This window comes from Neofelis nebulosa, chromosome 5 (genome assembly GCF_028018385.1).
Source record: "Neofelis nebulosa isolate mNeoNeb1 chromosome 5, mNeoNeb1.pri, whole genome shotgun sequence".
NCBI lineage: Eukaryota > Metazoa > Chordata > Mammalia > Carnivora > Felidae > Neofelis > Neofelis nebulosa.
Window position 1 is genome coordinate 158936247 of NC_080786.1, and position 18093 is coordinate 158954339.

An 18093-nucleotide genomic window follows, 5' to 3' on the forward strand; every position below is an offset into this window, starting at 1 on the left:
TCAGCATAATGCTGATGTCATAGAATGAGTAAGGGAATATTCCCTCCTCTTCAACTTTTTTTGAAAAGTTTAAGAAGTGCTGGTGTTAGTTCTTCTTTAATGTTTGGTAGAATTCACCAGCGAAGCCATCAGGTTCAGGGCTTTTCTTTGTCGGGAGATTTTCAGTTCCTTATTCAATGTCGTTACTAGTTATAGATCTGTTCGGAATTTCTGTTTCTTCATGGTTTGTAGGTTTTGTGTTTCTAGGAATTTGTCCATTTCCCCAAGGCTATCCAATTTGTTGGTGTACAGAGAAGCTACTTTCTGTGATATCTTCTTCTTAAACCATTGAGGCTGCCATTGTTGTTTCCTTTCCTCCCATCATTGCAAGTCCCCATCCCTTCCTTCTCTGACTGAATTTACTTACAGGGGATTTAAAGTATTGCCACTTTTTTTTCCCCTGTTCACTTTTCTCTTTCTTTTTGGGGGAGCCAGACACTGAAGAGTAGGGCATTAGAATGCAGCTGCATATAGAGGGGAATTAGGTGGGCAGTGAACATGTTCAGGGAAGGTGTGTGGTCAGGAAACACCTGAGAATGCCTCTTACTTACACTTCAGGCTGATCCTTGGCACGGAGATGGCCTATAACAATCAAAACCAAACAAACAGCAAGCCCTGGGGAAGGAGAATCTGATTTCCAGACATATCACATCATTAGATTCAAATTCCAGTTTTCAACAAAAAAAAAAATCACAAATCATACAAAGAAACAGGAAAGTACGGCCTGTTCAAAGGGGAAAAAAAAACATATACCAACAGAAACTAATCCTGAAAAAGACCTGATGGTGGATCTACTAGGCAGACCTGAACACAATCATCTTAAAAACGCTCAAAAAAACTAGAGGAAAGCATGAAAGAAATCAAGAAAACAATGTCTGAAAAAAAAAGGAAATACCAATAAAGAGATATCTATATAGAATTCAAAAAGAAATAAAGGAGCTGAAAAGTACAATAACTAAAATGAAAACTTCCCTAGAAGAATTCAAAGGCAGACTTGAGCAGACAGAAGAAAGAGCCAGGGAAGTTGGAGATAGGACAGTGCAAACTATTGAGTCTGAGGAACAGAAAGAAAAAAGATTAAAGAAAAGTGAACAGAGCCTAAAGGACCAGCATACACAGTGTGGGAGTCCCAGAAGGAGAGGAGAGAGAGAAGCAGGCAAGAAAAGTATTTGAAGAAATAATGGCTCAAAACTTCCAAGTTTGATAAAGACATGAATATAAAATCCAAGAAGCTCCATGAACTCCAGGTAGGATAAATTCAAAGAGACTGACACTGAGACTCATTGTCATCAAATTATCAGAAAACCAAGACAAAGAAATTTTTGAAATAAGCAGGAGACGTGACTCATGATATCCACGTGTCCTCAATAAGATTACCCACAGATTTCTCATCAGAAACTTGGGAGACCAGAGGCAGTGGGCTGATGATATTCAAAATGCTAAAAGAAAAAAAACCTGTCACCCAAAAATTCTATATCTAGCAAAACTGTCCTCCAAAAGTGAGTGGAAAATTAAAACATTCTCAGATAAACAGAAGCTGAGGGAATTTGTTACTACTAGACCTGACCTTCAAGAAACACCCAAAGGAGTCCTCCAGGGTGAAATGGAAGGACTCTAGACAGTAACTTGAAGCCAGATGGAGAAATAAAGATCTCAGTGAAGATAAACACATGAGCAATTATAAAAGCTAATGTTATAGTAACAACGGTAATTCCACATTTTGCTTTCTACATAACTTAAACTAACACATTAAAAATAATATTTTGTTATGTTTTGAACACACAATGTATAAAAACGTAGTTTTTTGACATCAGTAACTGAAAGCGATAGGGGGAGAGCTTGTAAAGGAGCAGAGGTTTTGTATAATACTGAAGTAAAGCTGATATAAATTCAAATTAGCATGTTGTAACTTTAGGATGTTAAATGTAATCCCCCTGGTAACCATACATACCTAAAGAATATACACAAAGAGAAATGAGGAAAGAATGTAAATGTTTCACTACAAAAATCAACTAAACACAGAAAAAGTCATAATGCAGAAAATGAGAAACCAAAAGCTATATAAGGTATATAGAAAACAAATAGCAAAAGGACAGAAATGGGTCTCTCCTTATCAGTAGTTACATTAATTGTAAACAGATTACATTCTCCAATCAAAAGACAGAGACTGGCAGAATGGATTATAAACAAACACGATCCAACTGCAGCCGACCCTTGAACCTGAGTTTGAACTGTGCAGGCCTACTTACGTGTAGATTTTCTGCACTACGGTACTGTAAATGTATTTTCTCTTCCATATGATTTTTTTAACATTTTTTTCTCTAGCTTACTGTAGCATTAGAATCTGTAATACGTATAACATACACGGTGTTAATCGACTCTCTATTATCAATAAGGCTTCCAGCCAACAGTAGGCTATTAGCAGTTAAGTCTGGGGGGCGTCGAAAGTTTTACACAGTGTGGGGAGCGGGGAGTCGGCGTCCCTGACCCTTGTACTTTTCAAGGGTCAGCTGTGTACAAGAGACTCACATTACATCCAGGGACACAAGTAGGTTAAAAGTCAAAGGATGGAGGAAGCTCCTGGGTGGCTCAGTTGGTTAAGCGTCCAACTTTGGTTCAGGCCATGATCTCACAGTTCGTGAGTTTGAGCCCCGCATTGGGCTCTGTGCTGTCAGCGCAGACCCAGCTTCAGATCCTCTGTCTCCCTCTCTGTCTGCCCCTCCCCCTCTCACCCTCACTGTCTCAAAAATAAATAACCATTAAAAAAAAAAAGTGAAAGGATGGAAAAGTTATTCCATGCAATTCGGAACCAAAAGAGAGCAGGGTGGCTGTACTAATGTCTGGTAAAATGGACTTTAAGTCAAAAACAGTTACAAGAGACAAAAGACATTATATGTTAATAAAAATTTCAATAGAGCAAGAAACTGTAATAGTTATAAACATTGCACACCTAATAGCAGGCCATCAAAATTTTTAAACCTTAAAAATGTGAAATCTTGGGGCACCTGGGTGACTCAGTCGGTTACACATCTGACTCTTGGTTTGGGCTCAGGTCATGATCTCATGATTTGCAGGATCGAGCCCCTCATTGGGCTCCATGCTGTCAGCATGGAGCCTGCTTGGGATTCTCTCTCTCTCTCTCTCTCTCTCTCTCTCTCTCTCTCTCAATCTCTCTCTCCCCCGCCCCCCGCCACTGACATGTGTTCCCTCACTCTAAATAAATAAATACATACATAAGTAAGTAAACTTCAGAAAAATATGGAATCTTGGAAAGACTGTTGTCTGGCTCTTGGTCTGTCCCAGGGCTGCTCACATTTGTGCTGTGAGGAAGGTCCCCTGTGGGAGTCCAGTTATCAAGAGAGTGGACCCCGAGCCGTGCCGCCTGGCTTTGGACCTCAGCTCTTGGCTGAGCGTCCTGGACAAGTTGCCTCCACTTGGTCTCCGTCTCCTCCCTGGGAGGCGGGGACCGTCAGGGTACCAGTGCCCGAGGGCGGTCGTGAGTGTTGCGTGAGGAGAGGTAGCGTGGTGTCTGGTGCACGGCGATCGTAGGAGATATTATTCCCTCGTCGTCTCATTCCTTCCATGTTTTCCCCAAAGACTTCTTAGTTTGTTTTGCACTCACCTCTGGGATTTATCTGGGTCCAGGCGAGACTACGCCCGTTTCTCATCACGTCGGGGAGCCCTGGCCCAGGACCCCGTCGCTGCGCGGAAGGGCCAGTCTCAGCCCAGTTCTGGGCGGCGTGGCCCGTTGCTTGCCGGGTGGCCTGTTGGCGCAGTCCACCACCAAACCATAAGTGCCGGATCGCTGCAGTTTTATTGTGGCACGAGCCCTTGATAGCACAACTCTCCTCGTTACCCTGTGTCTTTTGTTGCTCTCAGCCAACCTTTATTCTTTCTGCCTCGGGTTCTTTTTGTCAACGTGTCGGCAGGCACGAAGCAAAAATGTTTCCTGGAGATTCTAGTCAAAATTACATTCAGGTGTAGATCCGGTTGGAAATAACTGATATTCTTAAACCATTAGAGACTCTTAAATACAGAGCACAAACTGAGGGTTGATGGGGGTGCAGGGGAGAGGGGAAAATGGGTGATGGGCACTGAGGAGGGCGCTGTATGGGATGAGCGCCGGGTTGTATGTAAGTGATGAAGCACCGGGATCTACCCCCAAACCCAAGAGCGCACTGTACACACTGTATGTTAGCCCACTTAACAATACATTATATTTAAAGAAATAATTTAAGGGGCGCCTGGGTGGCTCGGTCGGTTAAGTGTCCGACTTCGGCTCAGGTCATGATCTCACGGTCCGAGGGTTCGAGCCCCGCGTCGGGCTCTGTGCTGACAGCTCAGAGCCTGGAGCCTGTTTCAGATTCTGTGTCTCCCTCTCTCTGTGACCCTCCCCTGTTCATGCTCTGTCTCTCTCTGTCTCAAAAATAAATAAATGTTAAAAAAAATTTAAAAAATAATAATTTAAAAAATAAAAAAAGAAAGAACTGATATTCTTAAATACTGTGTTTCTCATCCAGAAACAAGGTTTGTCTCTCCTGTGTGTTCCTTAGAAATTTTTTTTGAGTTTGTTTAATGAGTCCTGCACATTCTTAGATTCTGAAGTTCACTCCTTAGATTTACATTGCTTTTCTTGCTAATGTAAATAGTGCTTTTTCCATTGGATTTCCTCATTAGTTGTTGCTGACAGAAGAAAATTGACAGCTTTTCGTATATATTTTTCTTATAACTGCCTCACTGAACCTCCCCTGCCTTCCCATAAACTTTTTACAATTGATTTTATTGGGTTTTCTGGGTGGACAGTCCCGTCTTTAGTGAGGGCACTTTCCATCTCTTCCCTTTCCAAGATTTATACTTTATTTCTTCTTATGGTCCTATTGCATTGGCTTCCAACACAACACTGAAAACCAGAGAGGTTTTTGTCTTGTCTGTTTGTCTGTGGGCATTGTTTGAGCGCAGGAGGTTTTTGTTGTTGTTGTTCTTGTTGTTGTTTTAATGTTTATTTATTTTTGAGAGACAGAGAGAACTAGTGGGGTAGGGGCAGAGAGACAGGGAGACACAGAATCCGAAGCAGGCTCCAGGCTCCAAGCTGTCAGCACAGAGCCCAACGTGGGGCTCGAACTCACAAACCACGAGATCCTGACCTGAACTGAAGTTGGACACTCAACCGACTGAGCCCCCCCAGGCACCCCTGAGTGCAGGAATTTTTAATCTGGGGTCAGGTCCATGGATGGACTCCCTGAGTTCATGAAAGGTGTGATTTCTGTACATGGGCATCTGTGCATTTGTGTCACATGGAATGGTCCAGATTCTTGAAGGAATCTGTGCCCTACAAAGATAAGGACGCTTATTTTAGTTTTTGTATAAAATACGATATTGTTTGTTGATTTTAAATTTATATGCTTTGTAATGTTAATTCAACTCCTAAATTTCTTATGAAGTTTGCCTTTTTTTTTTTTTTTTTAGTCAGAAATGGATGTTTCTGGGCTCCTTAAGGCAGTTACATGATTTTCTTTTTATATTAATGTGCTTCATGTTAATATGCTTTGTAGTGTCGCATTATCGTATTTCTAAACTAACTTCGTCTAGCTTTGGTATAGTCGTCCTTAACATGCTACTGGACTTTATTGTCTAGTCTCTGTTACGATTTTTGCAACTGTGTTTAAAAGTGAGACTTGCCTATAGAGTTCCTTTAGGGGCTTCCTTGATCAATTTTTGGCCTCTGGCTTTCCCAAGTTTAAAAATGAATTGAAAAGCTTATCTTTTTATGTTTTGGAACAGGCCCAGAAGCATTTGTCCTTGAAGACCCAAATCCATGTGGGCCAGAACCCTGGGGCGTGTCCCCTTCTGGGGCGGAGTCCCATCGGTTCCGCACCTCTCCTCAGACTCTTCCAGAGCATGGTCTTTCATACTGTTAGCTTAGAGCTACACGTGGTATGCTCCTTCAAAACCTTCTTCATCCATCACTACGTTATTTTACTCATTCCTAAATTCTTGTATTACTATATTCGTGCCTCATCATTTTTATTTTTGATTAAATTTTTCTACTTTATTGGCTTTTCCAAAGAACCAGCTCTTAGGTGTATTTATAGTTCTACTGTTGTTTTGTAATCGATTGGTTTATTTCTTATTATTTTCTTTCTCTTATTTTCTTGAGATTCATTTTGTTAATTTACTTTTGCCCTTAGCTTCTTTAACTAAGTGTCTAATTTGTTACACTAATTTTCCATCTTACAACATAAAGCATCTAAGGCTACATATTGTCCTGAAGTTACAGCTTTGACCTTCTAATATTTGTTTTGATACATAACACTGTTGTCACTAATTCCTATGTCGTTTTAGCAAGAGAGGATTTTTTAAATTTCCAGATGCTTTAATATTTTTTTGTGTGTGTCTTACTAGTGACTAGTTTTGCATTGTGGTTCAGAGAATTTGATCCTTACAATTTCTAATTGTTTTTTAAATTAATTAAAGCTGATTTGTGGTCGTTCTAGAAATGAATTTTCTAAAACTTTTAAAAGAACATACATTCCCTACTTGTAGGTTTCAAAGATAGATTTAGGTACGTGTGTGTCTATTCTATGCACATTATCCAAATCCTAATGTTTAGAAAATACATATTCCATACTTGTTACTACCAGAGTTTTACAAAACATGACATTCAGATCCTCTTTTTTGTTATTGTTTATGTGATCTATCAAGAACTTTGAAAGCTGAGTTAAAGTCTTCTATTAATAACTGGCTTGTCAGCTTTTTCTTTGATTTTTCACCACTTTGCTGTATATAATTTTGTGCTACGAGACCCAGTAGACTCATTATCAGATAGCAGCCTTTATTTTTTTCTTGGCGCCATCCCTCACCCTTCTGTCTCAATTTAGACCGGCCCCATGATGTGGCCCCACCGTCCTCCTCTCTGTGCTCACCTGCCCTGAGTTTCTCTGCACCATCTGTGACAGTCCATCTAGTGTCACTCCCGTGTAAACCTCATCAGACAGGTTTTATTGTTTGATCCAATTTAAGAATATTTTTCTTTTCGGGGCGCCTGGGTGGCGCAGTCGGTTAAGCGTCCGACTTCAGCCAGGTCACGATCTCGCAGTCTGTGAGTTTGAGCCCCGCGTCGGGCTCTGGGCTGATGGCTCGGAGCCTGGAGCCTGTTTCCGATTCTGTGTCTCCCTCTCTCTCTGCCCCTCCCCCGTTCATGCTCTGTCTCTCTCTGTCCCAAAAATAAAAAAAAAAAAAAAAAAAAAAAAAAAAACGTTGAAAAAAAAAAGAATATTTTTCTTTTCTTTTCTCTCTTTTTTTATTGAGTATAATTGACACGTAATACTAGATTACTTTCAGGTGTACGGCCTAGTGATTCGACAATTCTATACATTCAGCTGTATCCCTCCCCCACCCCGTTAGCGTGGTCACCACCTGTCACCACGCGACGTTATCATGGAAGTGCATGCTGCGCTGTCCATCCCCATGACTCATTTATTTTCTAACTGGAAGTTTGTACCTCTTCATCCCCGTCACCTATTTCACCCATCCCCCATCCACCTGCCTTCTGGTACCCATCAGTTTGCTGTCTATATTAAGAGCCTGTTTTTAGGTTTATCTCTTTTTTACTCCCTTTGTTTGTTTTGTTTCTTAAATTCCACATATGAGTGAAGTCATATGATATTTGTCTTTCTCTGACTGACTTATTTCACTTAGCATAACACTCTCTAGCTCCTTCCGTGTTGTTGCAAATGGCAAGATCTCATTCTTTTTGATGGCTCAGTAATATTCCATTGTGTACAGAAACCGCATCTATTTTATCCACCCATCAGCCAGTGGGCATCTGTGCTCTTTCTATAGTTTGGTCGTTGTTGATCCTGCTCTTGCAAACATAGGGTGTGTGGGAATATTTGTCTTTAACGGAAGAATTTAAAGCATCCACATATATTGTCCCAACTGGCCCATGTGATGTTTCTGGCATTTAATTGTGCTTTCTGGCCCTTTTTTCCTTCATTTTTTATATTTTACTGTATTTCTCAGGTTTCTTTGCTCTCTCACTTACTCTTACTCATTTCTCTGTTGTCTGCAGAATTTTTTTAGAAATGGTATGTAGGTGAGCCCCTGCACATCTGAAACTTTTATCTTTTACATAAAGCTAGGTTGACTAGACAGACATCTTTGGTTCATTTTAGTTTCTTCACAAAACTCTGCAGTTATGGTCTCATTGTTTTTCTGTCTATAATATTGTGGAGGAAAAGCTTGATGCCTTAATTAGTTATCTATTGCTGTGTAATAAATTACCTCCAAACTTAGGGCTTTAAAACAGTGAGCGTTTGCTATGTCATAGTTTATTTGGGCCAGGAATGCAGGAATGGCTTGGCCAGGTGATTCTAGCCCAGGGTCCCTGATGAGCTGCAGTCACAGTCAGGGAATTGGCCAGGGCTCCGCTCTCATGAAGCCTTGACTGGGCTGAGGATGTGTTTCTGCAGTCGCTCGCTCACCTGGCTGTTGGTTGGAGGCCTCGGTTCTCCCTCGTGGGCTTCTGCAGAGGCTGCGTGAGTGTCTTCATGTTATGGTGGTTGGCGTCCTTCCAGTGGGTAACCCGGGAGAGGGCCAGGCACCAGCCGTGATGCCTTCTGTGAGTTCATCTTGGAAGTCACACACTGTCTGCAGCTCACACAGGCCAGTGACAGCTGAGTGCGTGAGGATTTCAGAAGAGCGTGAGATCCAGGAGGCAGGAGTCATCGCCCCCCCCGGAGGCTGCCCACCACACACCAAAATAACTCTTCCCTTTAGGTCCTTTACGTATTTTGTTGCTGCTATTGTGTTTTCTCCTGTGTAGATGACTTTTTTAATTCTTCATTTCATTTGAGAGTAAGATTTTTCACCAGAACACCTTATTATGGGCGCCTCTTTTAATTGATTGTGTGTGGGGTAGCACGTGTGTGGGTGTGTGTGATATGTGTGGTTTGTGCAGTGTGTGTGCACCCATGGAGAGCGGGGCCGAGCGGGGCACAGAACCCCCGGTCCTTCAGCAACCCCTCCCCTCCCATAGCAGACAGGACAGGATGGGACTCAAGGCTCCCCAGCTGGGGGCAGCAGGGCGAGGGCCGTAGAGGACAGAGCTGCATCCACATCCCAGTGCTCAGCCTTGCCCAGCTCCCACCCTGCCCTGCCAAGGTCCCACAGCGACCACAGCGGCCATCACCAGTGGTTGCTGGCTCTGGACCTCTCTGCTCTGACTGATGCAGCCTGACTTCCTCTGGCTTCCAGGTTCTTCGGGAAGCCCCTCGCTTGCCCTCACACCACCTTTCTGACCCGCGCCTCAGCCAAGGGCTGCCCCCAGCCCTCCCTGAATGAGCCTTCCCTCAGCCAGGAGCTCGCCTTCCTCCAGCCAGTCCCCTCAGTCTGGGCACATCCAGCACCCCATGCAGGAAGCTCCCCTGGATTCCCTGGCACACCCACTGGGCTTGCTTTAGTCTGGGCAATCGTCACCGCCTTGCTGGGTGACAGCCTCTGCCTGCAGGGTCATGGCCTCTTGACCTGACCATGACCTTTGCTGGGGAGGCAAGGCCATGTCCTGTTCACTCCTAACTTTACCAGGACCAGCCCCTCTTACCGTAAACCCAAGCGACCTTGAACCTTAAACTTGCCCCCCACCCAAATCTACCTCCGCTCAAAAGAGGTGATGCACTGAGGGGCATCACCAGGGAAACTACACCAACTGCCCCCAGGGCCCAGCCCACCAGTGCTCCCCACTGGCAGGCCAGGAGTCCCTGCTGGGGCAGCATTCTCTGTTGTGTCCGCCCTCTGCTGTGGGGCTCTGAAAGGCAGCAAGGCGTTTGTGTGACCCAGGTTGTGCGAATCCCGCCAGAACCAGCCCCTTCCTCTCCCTCCTGGTCCCCAAGGCCACCCAGCCACCCACCCGTGCCCCAGGCCCTCTCCCCATCTGTCTGGTTGCAATGGGCAGCGAGCAGCAAGGAAGCCTCGGTCCCCACGAAGACATGACAGGACATGGTGAGCCGCACTGGGGAAGGACTCCCCGCCATCCAGCGCCACTGTCCCCTCAACAGAGCGGGACCCTGGCACTCACCGCCTGCCAGCCCCCTAGGCCTGTCTGCCTCTCATCCCCCCCACCCCATCCCAAGACCGCTCCCCCTGGTCTGTGAGCATGGGGTCAGCTGGATGGCTGGCATTGACTGCCGAGGCCACCCTGCCCCAGCCTGGGCCTCTCCTCCCCTCCCCTGCTACCCCTCCTCCCAGTCACCCCAGCTGACCCCTCTGCCCTGCCCGCCCCCAGGCCCCCTGCACCGTGCTCGTTGTCACCAACGCCTGCCACTGGCACGTCAGTTTCCGAGAACGCGCCATCTGCCTGGTGCACCCAGCCCCGCAGGGCAGACAGGAGCGTCTGAATCCACCCAGAATCAAGCCCAAAGCTCGCAGTCTCTTAGCCCACTAAATGTGTGCGGCCTGCCCCCACCTAGGGCGAGGGAAGAGGGCGTCTCCCTGAGCCCACGCGCCGGCCGCTCCCACCACCTGGGGAGGAGGGCCCCAGGGGCCCGCAGGGGCGCAGCGGCACGAGCCGCGAGCGCCGTCTGCAGTGGCTGCTCCTCCCTGTTGCAGGACATCAGAGTGCATGGGTGCTACCAAAATGTTCCGGGGCCCCTGCTCCGCCCTCCTGTTCTGGGGGCTCCTGGGGACCCCCTGTGCCCAGCAGCAGGAGCTCATCAGCCCCGGCACCTCTGACAGAAACCACTGCCCAGGTACTGGCCGCGGGGGGCCGGGGCCCCGGGGTGGGCAGCAGGGGGCCCGCTGTGGGGGCAGAGCCAGGAACCCGCGGGCACGGGGCCTCCCTCCACCGGGGCGGGCCGGTGACGAGTGCCCCGCCCCCCCAGAGAAGGCCGACTGCCCCATCAACGTGTACTTCGTGCTGGACACGTCGGAGAGCATCACCATGCAGTCCCCCACCGACAGCCTGCTCGACCACATGCGGCAGTTCGTGAAGCAGTTCACCAGCCAGCTGCAGGACGAGGCCTACCTGGACCAGGTGGTCCTGAGCTGGCGCTACGGCGGCCTGCACTTCTCCGACCTGGTGGAGGTGTTCAGCCCGCCCGACAGCGACCGGGCCTCCTTCACCAGGAGCCTGCAGGGCATCCAGTCCTTCCGCAGGGGCACCTTCACCGACTGCGCACTGGCCAACATGACCCAGGAGATCCGGCAGCACAAGAGCAAGGGCGCGGTCAACTTCGCGGTGGTCATCACCGACGGCCACGTCACCGGCAGCCCGTGCGGGGGCATCAAGCTGCAGGCCGAGAGGGCCCGCGAGGAGGGCATCCGGCTCTTCGCTGTGGCCCCCAGGCAGAACCTGCTGAACGAGCAGGGCCTTCGGGACATGGCCAGCATGCCCTTGGAGCTCTACCGCAACAACTACACCACCATGCAGCCCGACTCGGAGATCGACCAGGACACCATCAACCGCATCATCAAGGTCATGGTGAGCTGCTCCCTGACCCTAACCCGCGGGGCACCAGGAGGGGACGGTGGGGGCCAGAGCCCTGGGACCCACTTACCCGGGACGGTGGCGGGCCATACACTGGTCCGGGCCTCAGTTTACCCATCTGTGAGGGAAGCATCCGGAGAGGGTAAGCCCGGGCAGGGTCTCCCCCTGCCCCAGTGTGCTGTGTTCCCACCCAGATGCGATGCTGCCCCACCTGCAGCTTCAGCTAAGCAGGGTTTCTCTGTCTTTCCTGCAGAAACATGAAGCCTATGGAGAGGTGAGAGACGTTTTCCGTTCCTGCCAGCCCTGGCCCGGTGCTGCTCGCTGGGCCTCTGAGGCGCTGACCCAGGAGGGACTACCCCTGTGCCAGCCCCCTGGTGCTCCCCTGCGTCTAGGACAGACAAGCGGAGGCCAGGCAGCAAGGCCCCTCTGCTCCACGTTTGGGCCTGAGACTCTTAAGTCTGCATGAAGGGCTCCTGTACAAAACCAGCCTGTTTAAACCCGGGGGTGGGCATTAGGGTCACCACCAAGCACACACCACGAGGACCAAGGCTCAGGGTCGCCCTCCACGCTGGTGGGCTCTGTCCACCTCAGCCAGGCCAGCAGGACAGGCAGGGGGCTCGTGTGCCGTGTGGCTCGGGACCTTCAGCTCTGACACTCCCCTGTCCCTGTGCGTCCTCAGCGCCAGCTCACAGCCCGGAACGGTCGCTTCCCACTCTGCGAGGTTCCCGCAAACACGCCCCTTCCTAGAACAGCTGCTCACAAACACGGTGGTTTGACACGCAGGCATAAGTGGCTACGATCAGACATTGTTTAACCCAGCCTCGGTTTTCCCAAACGTGACCAGAGTGTGTGTGGGCTTGGGCTTCCCAGGCACCTCCCGAGTCCTCTCCTGCCTCCAGCCCGTGCTCGCCACGACCCGACCCCCGGTGGGCCTCCCACCCGGGCCTTACTGGATGCCGCTTGTTTCTTGTTTCAGTGCTACAAGGTGAGCTGCCTGGAGATCCCCGGGCCTCCCGGCCCCAAGGGCTACCGCGGACAGAAGGTAAGACGCCTGCACGGCCCCCCGGGCCTGGCCTCTTCAGCTCCAAATTTAGGACCAACCACACGTCGAATGGCCTCAACGCTTCTGACCTTAGAAGTACCAAAATTCAGTTTTTATCTACGTCCTTTTAAATGACGTTTTGAGAAAAGTAGGAACAGTTCTGTTAGTACTGAGGTTGGTAAAGCAGCCTGCTCGAGCATGTCAGCGAAACCGGAAGCAGGCTTCTGTAGTGACGCGGTTGCTAATTCATGCAAAGCACCCACTTCCGCCGTCTGTCAAATAGGCAGGTTTCCATTTTTCTTACAACACTCACTACCAGGGTATCAGAAATACCACTAGTTCACGTCAAAGGTTATAGATAAAGGCCGAGGAGGGAGGGAAGCCTCGGGGGGCTGAGCGCCCCCCACCCAGAGACACAGTTATGGGGAAATTGTTACCACGTAGCCTCGGGTTTTCGCCTTTTCTAAGGGAGCTGCTTAAACCAGTAGAGATGTAGACACACGTCCACCAGGCCTCCGGCTAAACACTCCCACTGCCCTCTCTCCTGGGTGGTGGTGCCCAGGCATGGATATGGCCACAGCTCTGGCCACCGTGGTCCTCCCGGGTACGGGTCGCTGGAAGTTGCCTCAGGGACCACAGCTGGCCTCTGTGGAGCCACAGAGGAGCCCCAAAACAGGACACAGCAGTACAGAAGCCTCTGCCCTCTTGCTTCCTGCAGTCTCTTGTCCTCTTTCTGCCTTAGTTTATCCCTTTTTCCATCATCTGCTTTTAGGGTGCCAAGGGCAACATGGGTGAGCCAGGAGAGCCTGGGCAGAAAGGACGACAGGTGAGTGTCCTCCCCACCCCTTCCCCGTCGGCCGCGCTTCTCCAGGACTGGGGTTATAGCTGTGGCCTCTGTTTTTCCACAGGGAGATCCAGGCATCGAAGGCCCCATTGGATTCCCGGGACCCAAGGCAAGTTGCTGCCCGCCCTGCCCCCATGGCCAGTGGGACGTGGGGACAAGCCTGGGTCAGGTGGAGCTGGCCACCCTCTCCACCCCCAACGCAAGAAGTGAAGCATCTCGATATTTTGGAAGTCGTCCCCGAATCGAGCACCCCGCCTGAGGCTGACACCCAGCCGCTGTTCCCCTGAGCCCGTGGGTGCAGCTCACACCCCACAGTAATGCTGCTCTTTTTTCCTTCCAACCTCAGGGTGTTCCTGGTTTCAAAGGAGAGAAGGTGAGATTCTGACACAGCCACGGCCCCAGCCCCCAGCAGCATCTGTCAGCAAGCCTGTGGCCCGCATCAGGGCACGGGACCTGTCGTCATGCCACGAGCGGCCCTCTCGGGGGCCCTTCTGGCCTCTTTGGTCCAAGGCAGACCTGGGCCCCTGAGGCAGCGGTGTCTGTGATGCTGAAGGCGCCTAACTGACCCACCTCACTTTCCTCCTGCACAGGGTGAATTTGGAGCTGACGGGCGGAAGGTAAGCTGGCTGTGCAGGCCGGGCGGGCCGGGTGCCCCACCCTCCTGCTGCTCCCAGGTTGATGATCACACCTCTCCCTCCAGGGGGCCCCTGGCCTGGCTGGCAAGAACGGGACGGATGGACAGAAGGTAGAGTGCATCTGGGGCGCCCTCCCTGGGCTGGGGGGGAGTGCAGGTGCATATCGGTGTTTCCGACGTATGGGGGTAAGCGAGCCTCCAGGAGACCCTCAGGTTCTTACCTAGGGCCAGGCCTCTGGGCCCCACTGGCCACTGCCCACAGCCTGTAGCTTGATGGGTCCCAGTGGCACCTATCCAGTGGACACGGGACAAATAACACCGACAGAGCCAGTGGACATTTGTTCCCGAGGACCCACCCTGTGCTCCAGATCTGGCCCACCTGGCAGGCTGCGCACATGCACACGTGTGGGCACAGGGAGAGGCACTCGGACCCTCTGTTCTGGCTATGACCCAGGGACTCACCATCACCCCACAGAAATGCCCCCATGCAGTCGAGCCGCTGAAACACAGCTGTGTGCCCGTGGGTGTGGAAGCCGCACAGACCGCACCTGTGCATACACCCATGATTGGTACACCTCCCTGACGCACCCTCCCCCTCCCCTCCCCTCCCCTCCCCTCCCCTCCCCTCCCCTCTCCTCCTCTTCCCTCCTCTCCTCCAGGGCAAACTGGGGCGCATTGGGCCTCCTGGCTGCAAGGGAGACCCCGGGAGTCGGGTAAGCCCAGCTTGTGTTCCTCCTCGGGTTAAGCCCCTGGCTCTGGGTACCCGGCGGGGTGGGCAGGGTGGTGGCCAGCCCCTCGAGCTGCAGCAAGGAAGCTCGGACTCTTCCTTCAGCCCCTCTCCTGCTTGTACCTGACTCCCACCCAGGGTTCAGCTGAGGCCGTGGTCACACAGGAGGGAATAACCTCAGGGAATTCTGGGGGAGGTCAAGGGCGGCTACTTCTCAGAGTCCTGACGGAGGGTTCTGGCAGCGGAGACCCAGGCAGAGCACTCAATCCAGATAGTGGGGTGTTTGCCGCCCTCCCCCAGCCAGCCCCGAGCTGACCGGGAAACCCTGGCACCGCTTGGGGCAGGAGCCAGGACAGCCCTATCATCCTGTCTTGCAGGGCCCCGATGGATACGCAGGCGATGCCGGCAGCCCTGGGGAGCAAGGGGACCAGGGCACCAAGGTAGGCTGCCTGGCCAAGGTGGCAGGCCCTCCACGACAGACCCAGTGGCCCTCTCCCCACCTGCAGCACCAGGCCCCGGGGAGAGGCAGCCTGGCCGAGAGGGCCTGTCCCTGCAAACCAGCTGTCAGGCAGGAGGCCTGAAGGTACCCTGCCGGAGGGGTCACAGGGTGCCCATGTCCAGGGGGTGTGGGGCGCTCACACTCAAGAGGGTCACGGGGTGCCCGCCTCCAGAGGGGTCAAGGGGTGCCCATGTCCATGGGGTGTATGGTGTTCACACTGGGAGTCAGAGGTACTCACACTCGGGAGGGGATCACGGGGTACCTGCGCCCTGGGGCTGTGGGGTACTCACACTCAGGGGAGTTATGGGGTGCTCACACTCAGGAGGGTTGCGGGGTGCCCACGCCCAGGGGGTCATGGGACACCCACGCCCTGGCAGTGCTCTCACACAGGGGGCCACGGAGTGCCCTGCCCGAAACGGTAGCAGTCCATGGCCAGCTTAGGACCGTGTATCCTGGCTCAGCTCTGCGGTGCCCCGATGGCCACAGCAACAAGCCCAATCCCCTCCCAGACCTCTCCGGGCCCCCTCTGGAAAGCTCTCAGCTCCCGCGGGTGTTCTGCGTCCACCCTCCTGGCTGCCCAGGCCGCCGGAGGAGCAGGAAGGACAGCCCTTCGCCGGGCCCATGTCTGGCGAACTCGCCCGCGCGGCCGTGCGGGGCCCACCCCTCGAGAGCAGGGTCCTGCCCTGTTGCCAGCGTCCAAGGGATGGGAAACTGATCTCTCCAAACTTTGCCAGGGAGATGCTGGCCGCCCAGGACGCAGAGGACCCCCAGGAGACAACGGGGCCAAAGGCAGCAAGGCAAGTGCCCCTGGCGGGTCCCCGCTCTCCCGCTGCAGCCAGACAGCAGCCGCGCCCGCCAGCACAGAGCAGGGAGCTCAGGAAGGCCCTGTGCTCTGCGCACGCTGCCGGGTGACTGGGGCCCCCCACACCCACCCGACGGTGGCCGGGCTGTGGAGTGAGGACGCTCAGCGGGGCCCTTCCCTGCCGTGGCTCACGTGTCTCCTCTCCGCAGGGGTATCAAGGCAACAACGGGGCCCCCGGAAGTCCCGGTGTGAAAGGAGCCAAGGGCGGGCCTGGCCCCCGAGGACCCAAAGGCGAGCCTGTGAGTTCACGCTCCTCCCCCACCGACCCCTGGGGCCCAGAGGTCAGTGGCGGCCGGCCAGTGTGGGCTGTTCCCTCTGGGTCCGGCCTGCCCGCCCAGCCCCGCCTGCAGGGGCACCCCCCACACCCTGCTTGGGGCCTCTTTGCGCCCTGCATCCTCCAGCTGCTCCTCGTGTGCCCCTTGCCCCCTGGCGCAACAGACCGCCTGCGGTAGCACTCAGGCAGGGCCAGACCCCTACTGGCCAGGCTCCGCTGCCTGGGAACGGGCCTGGTGTCCCCGCAGTGCCCTCCCAGGGAGACACTCCGAGGGCTGAACCTACACGCAGGCGTGCACCCTGTGGGTCCCTCACGGTGACCCCGCCCAGCTGTCCCCTCATGTCTACTGCAGGTTGAATGGGACCTGGTCCCAGCCTGACCCTCAGAGGGGACACATCCCGAGGACTGGCCTCGCCCAGAAGTGAACAGAGTGACCGTGCTGATGGCTGGTCCAAGCTGGGCCCCAGTCACATCAACTAAAACTCCTAATTGACTAGGTCTTACGAGCTGATCAGGAACTCCTCATTTCCTAAATCCTTGGGTACAACAAAACTTACCCAACAGATGACCAAGGCCCCTCCCCCAAAGTCCATGTCCAAGTGTGGAGAGCAGAGAGTGGAGGCCCCACATGGCCCTACCACCAAGGCCTCCTCTGTTCTCTGCAGGGGCGCAGAGGGGACCCAGGAGCCAAGGGCAGCCCGGGCGGTGACGGCCCCAAGGGTGAGAAGGTGAGTGTCTGAGAAGGGCAGCTGTTGGCTGAGTCTGCACCAGCGTCTCACCGTGGTGTCGACAGGGCCATGGGACAACGGACGACCAACATCCCCCCACCATGGTTCACCCGGGAAAACAAAAGTGACCCCTGGGTCCTGGCCATTGGTGGGGACAGAGGCACCTCCTACAGGTTCTCAGAAAACAGGAGGCAGGTCATCCCCACCCACAAGCCCTGCCGAGGAGCGTGGGCAGGATAAAGCCAGTTTCATGAGTGACATGCACAGCTGTGCAGGCTTCGCACCGCTCCACCCCACAGCTTTCGATTGCAGACACACACACTCCTGTAGCTAACTCAGGATGTCTTTGTCTTTGTGGTAAAATCCGAGGGCTGACCGTATCCCACAAGACCTGAGTCAAGGGCTTGAAGGAGGGGCTTCCTCCTCTGGGAAATGGGTGGTAGTCCCTATCCTGGTGCATGAACCTGCATGAGCAGGGCTGCTGTTCCAGCGAAACCTGCCATAATCTGGCATGATCCCCTCCTCTCCCCTGCCCCTCCACATGCCCAGGCTAACTGGACCTCTCTTCCAACAGGGAGACCCTGGCCCTGAGGGGCCCCGGGGTCTGGCTGGAGAGGTTGGCAACAAAGGAGCCAAGGTAAGTGAGGCCACTCATGCTCCCAGGGCAGGCACCCAGCTCCCCGGCTGGAGGGGGGGAACTGGGACCCCCTGTCCTTCTTCTGCCCAGGACCTCTTGGAGAGCAGGAGGAACTCCCCGCCCCCCCCCCCATCCCTGCCTAATCTGCAGTGATCAACAGCGGGGTCTCTGAGGTGCCCTCATCCGATTTCTTTTCAGGGAGACCGAGGCTTGCCTGGACCCAGAGGCCCTCAGGGGGCTCTTGGAGAGCCCGGGAAGAAGGTCAGCAGCAGGACACCTGGGAGGGCCCTGCGGTTCTGGGGCCCCCACCCTGTAATGCCACTTG

General features: G+C 52.8%; 1 protein-coding gene across 2 annotated transcripts in view; it reads left to right on the forward strand.

Moving 5' to 3' along the window:
- The window catches only part of COL6A2 (collagen type VI alpha 2 chain), a 33002-nt gene that overhangs the window by 4891 nt on the left and 10018 nt on the right, over window positions 1-18093 (forward strand). For both annotated transcript variants that reach the window (XM_058732292.1, XM_058732293.1), the window contains exons 2-17: window positions 10645-10784; window positions 10917-11515; window positions 11775-11795; window positions 12498-12563; window positions 13336-13389; window positions 13472-13516; window positions 13754-13780; window positions 13998-14024; window positions 14108-14152; window positions 14701-14754; window positions 15146-15208; window positions 16002-16064; window positions 16279-16368; window positions 17069-17131; window positions 17706-17768; window positions 17967-18029. In XM_058732292.1, coding sequence (XP_058588275.1) covers window positions 10658-10784; window positions 10917-11515; window positions 11775-11795; window positions 12498-12563; window positions 13336-13389; window positions 13472-13516; window positions 13754-13780; window positions 13998-14024; window positions 14108-14152; window positions 14701-14754; window positions 15146-15208; window positions 16002-16064; window positions 16279-16368; window positions 17069-17131; window positions 17706-17768; window positions 17967-18029 — 1470 coding nt within the window. In that variant the 5' untranslated portion in view covers window positions 10645-10657. The remainder of the gene's footprint in view (window positions 1-10644; window positions 10785-10916; window positions 11516-11774; window positions 11796-12497; window positions 12564-13335; window positions 13390-13471; window positions 13517-13753; window positions 13781-13997; window positions 14025-14107; window positions 14153-14700; window positions 14755-15145; window positions 15209-16001; window positions 16065-16278; window positions 16369-17068; window positions 17132-17705; window positions 17769-17966; window positions 18030-18093) is intronic.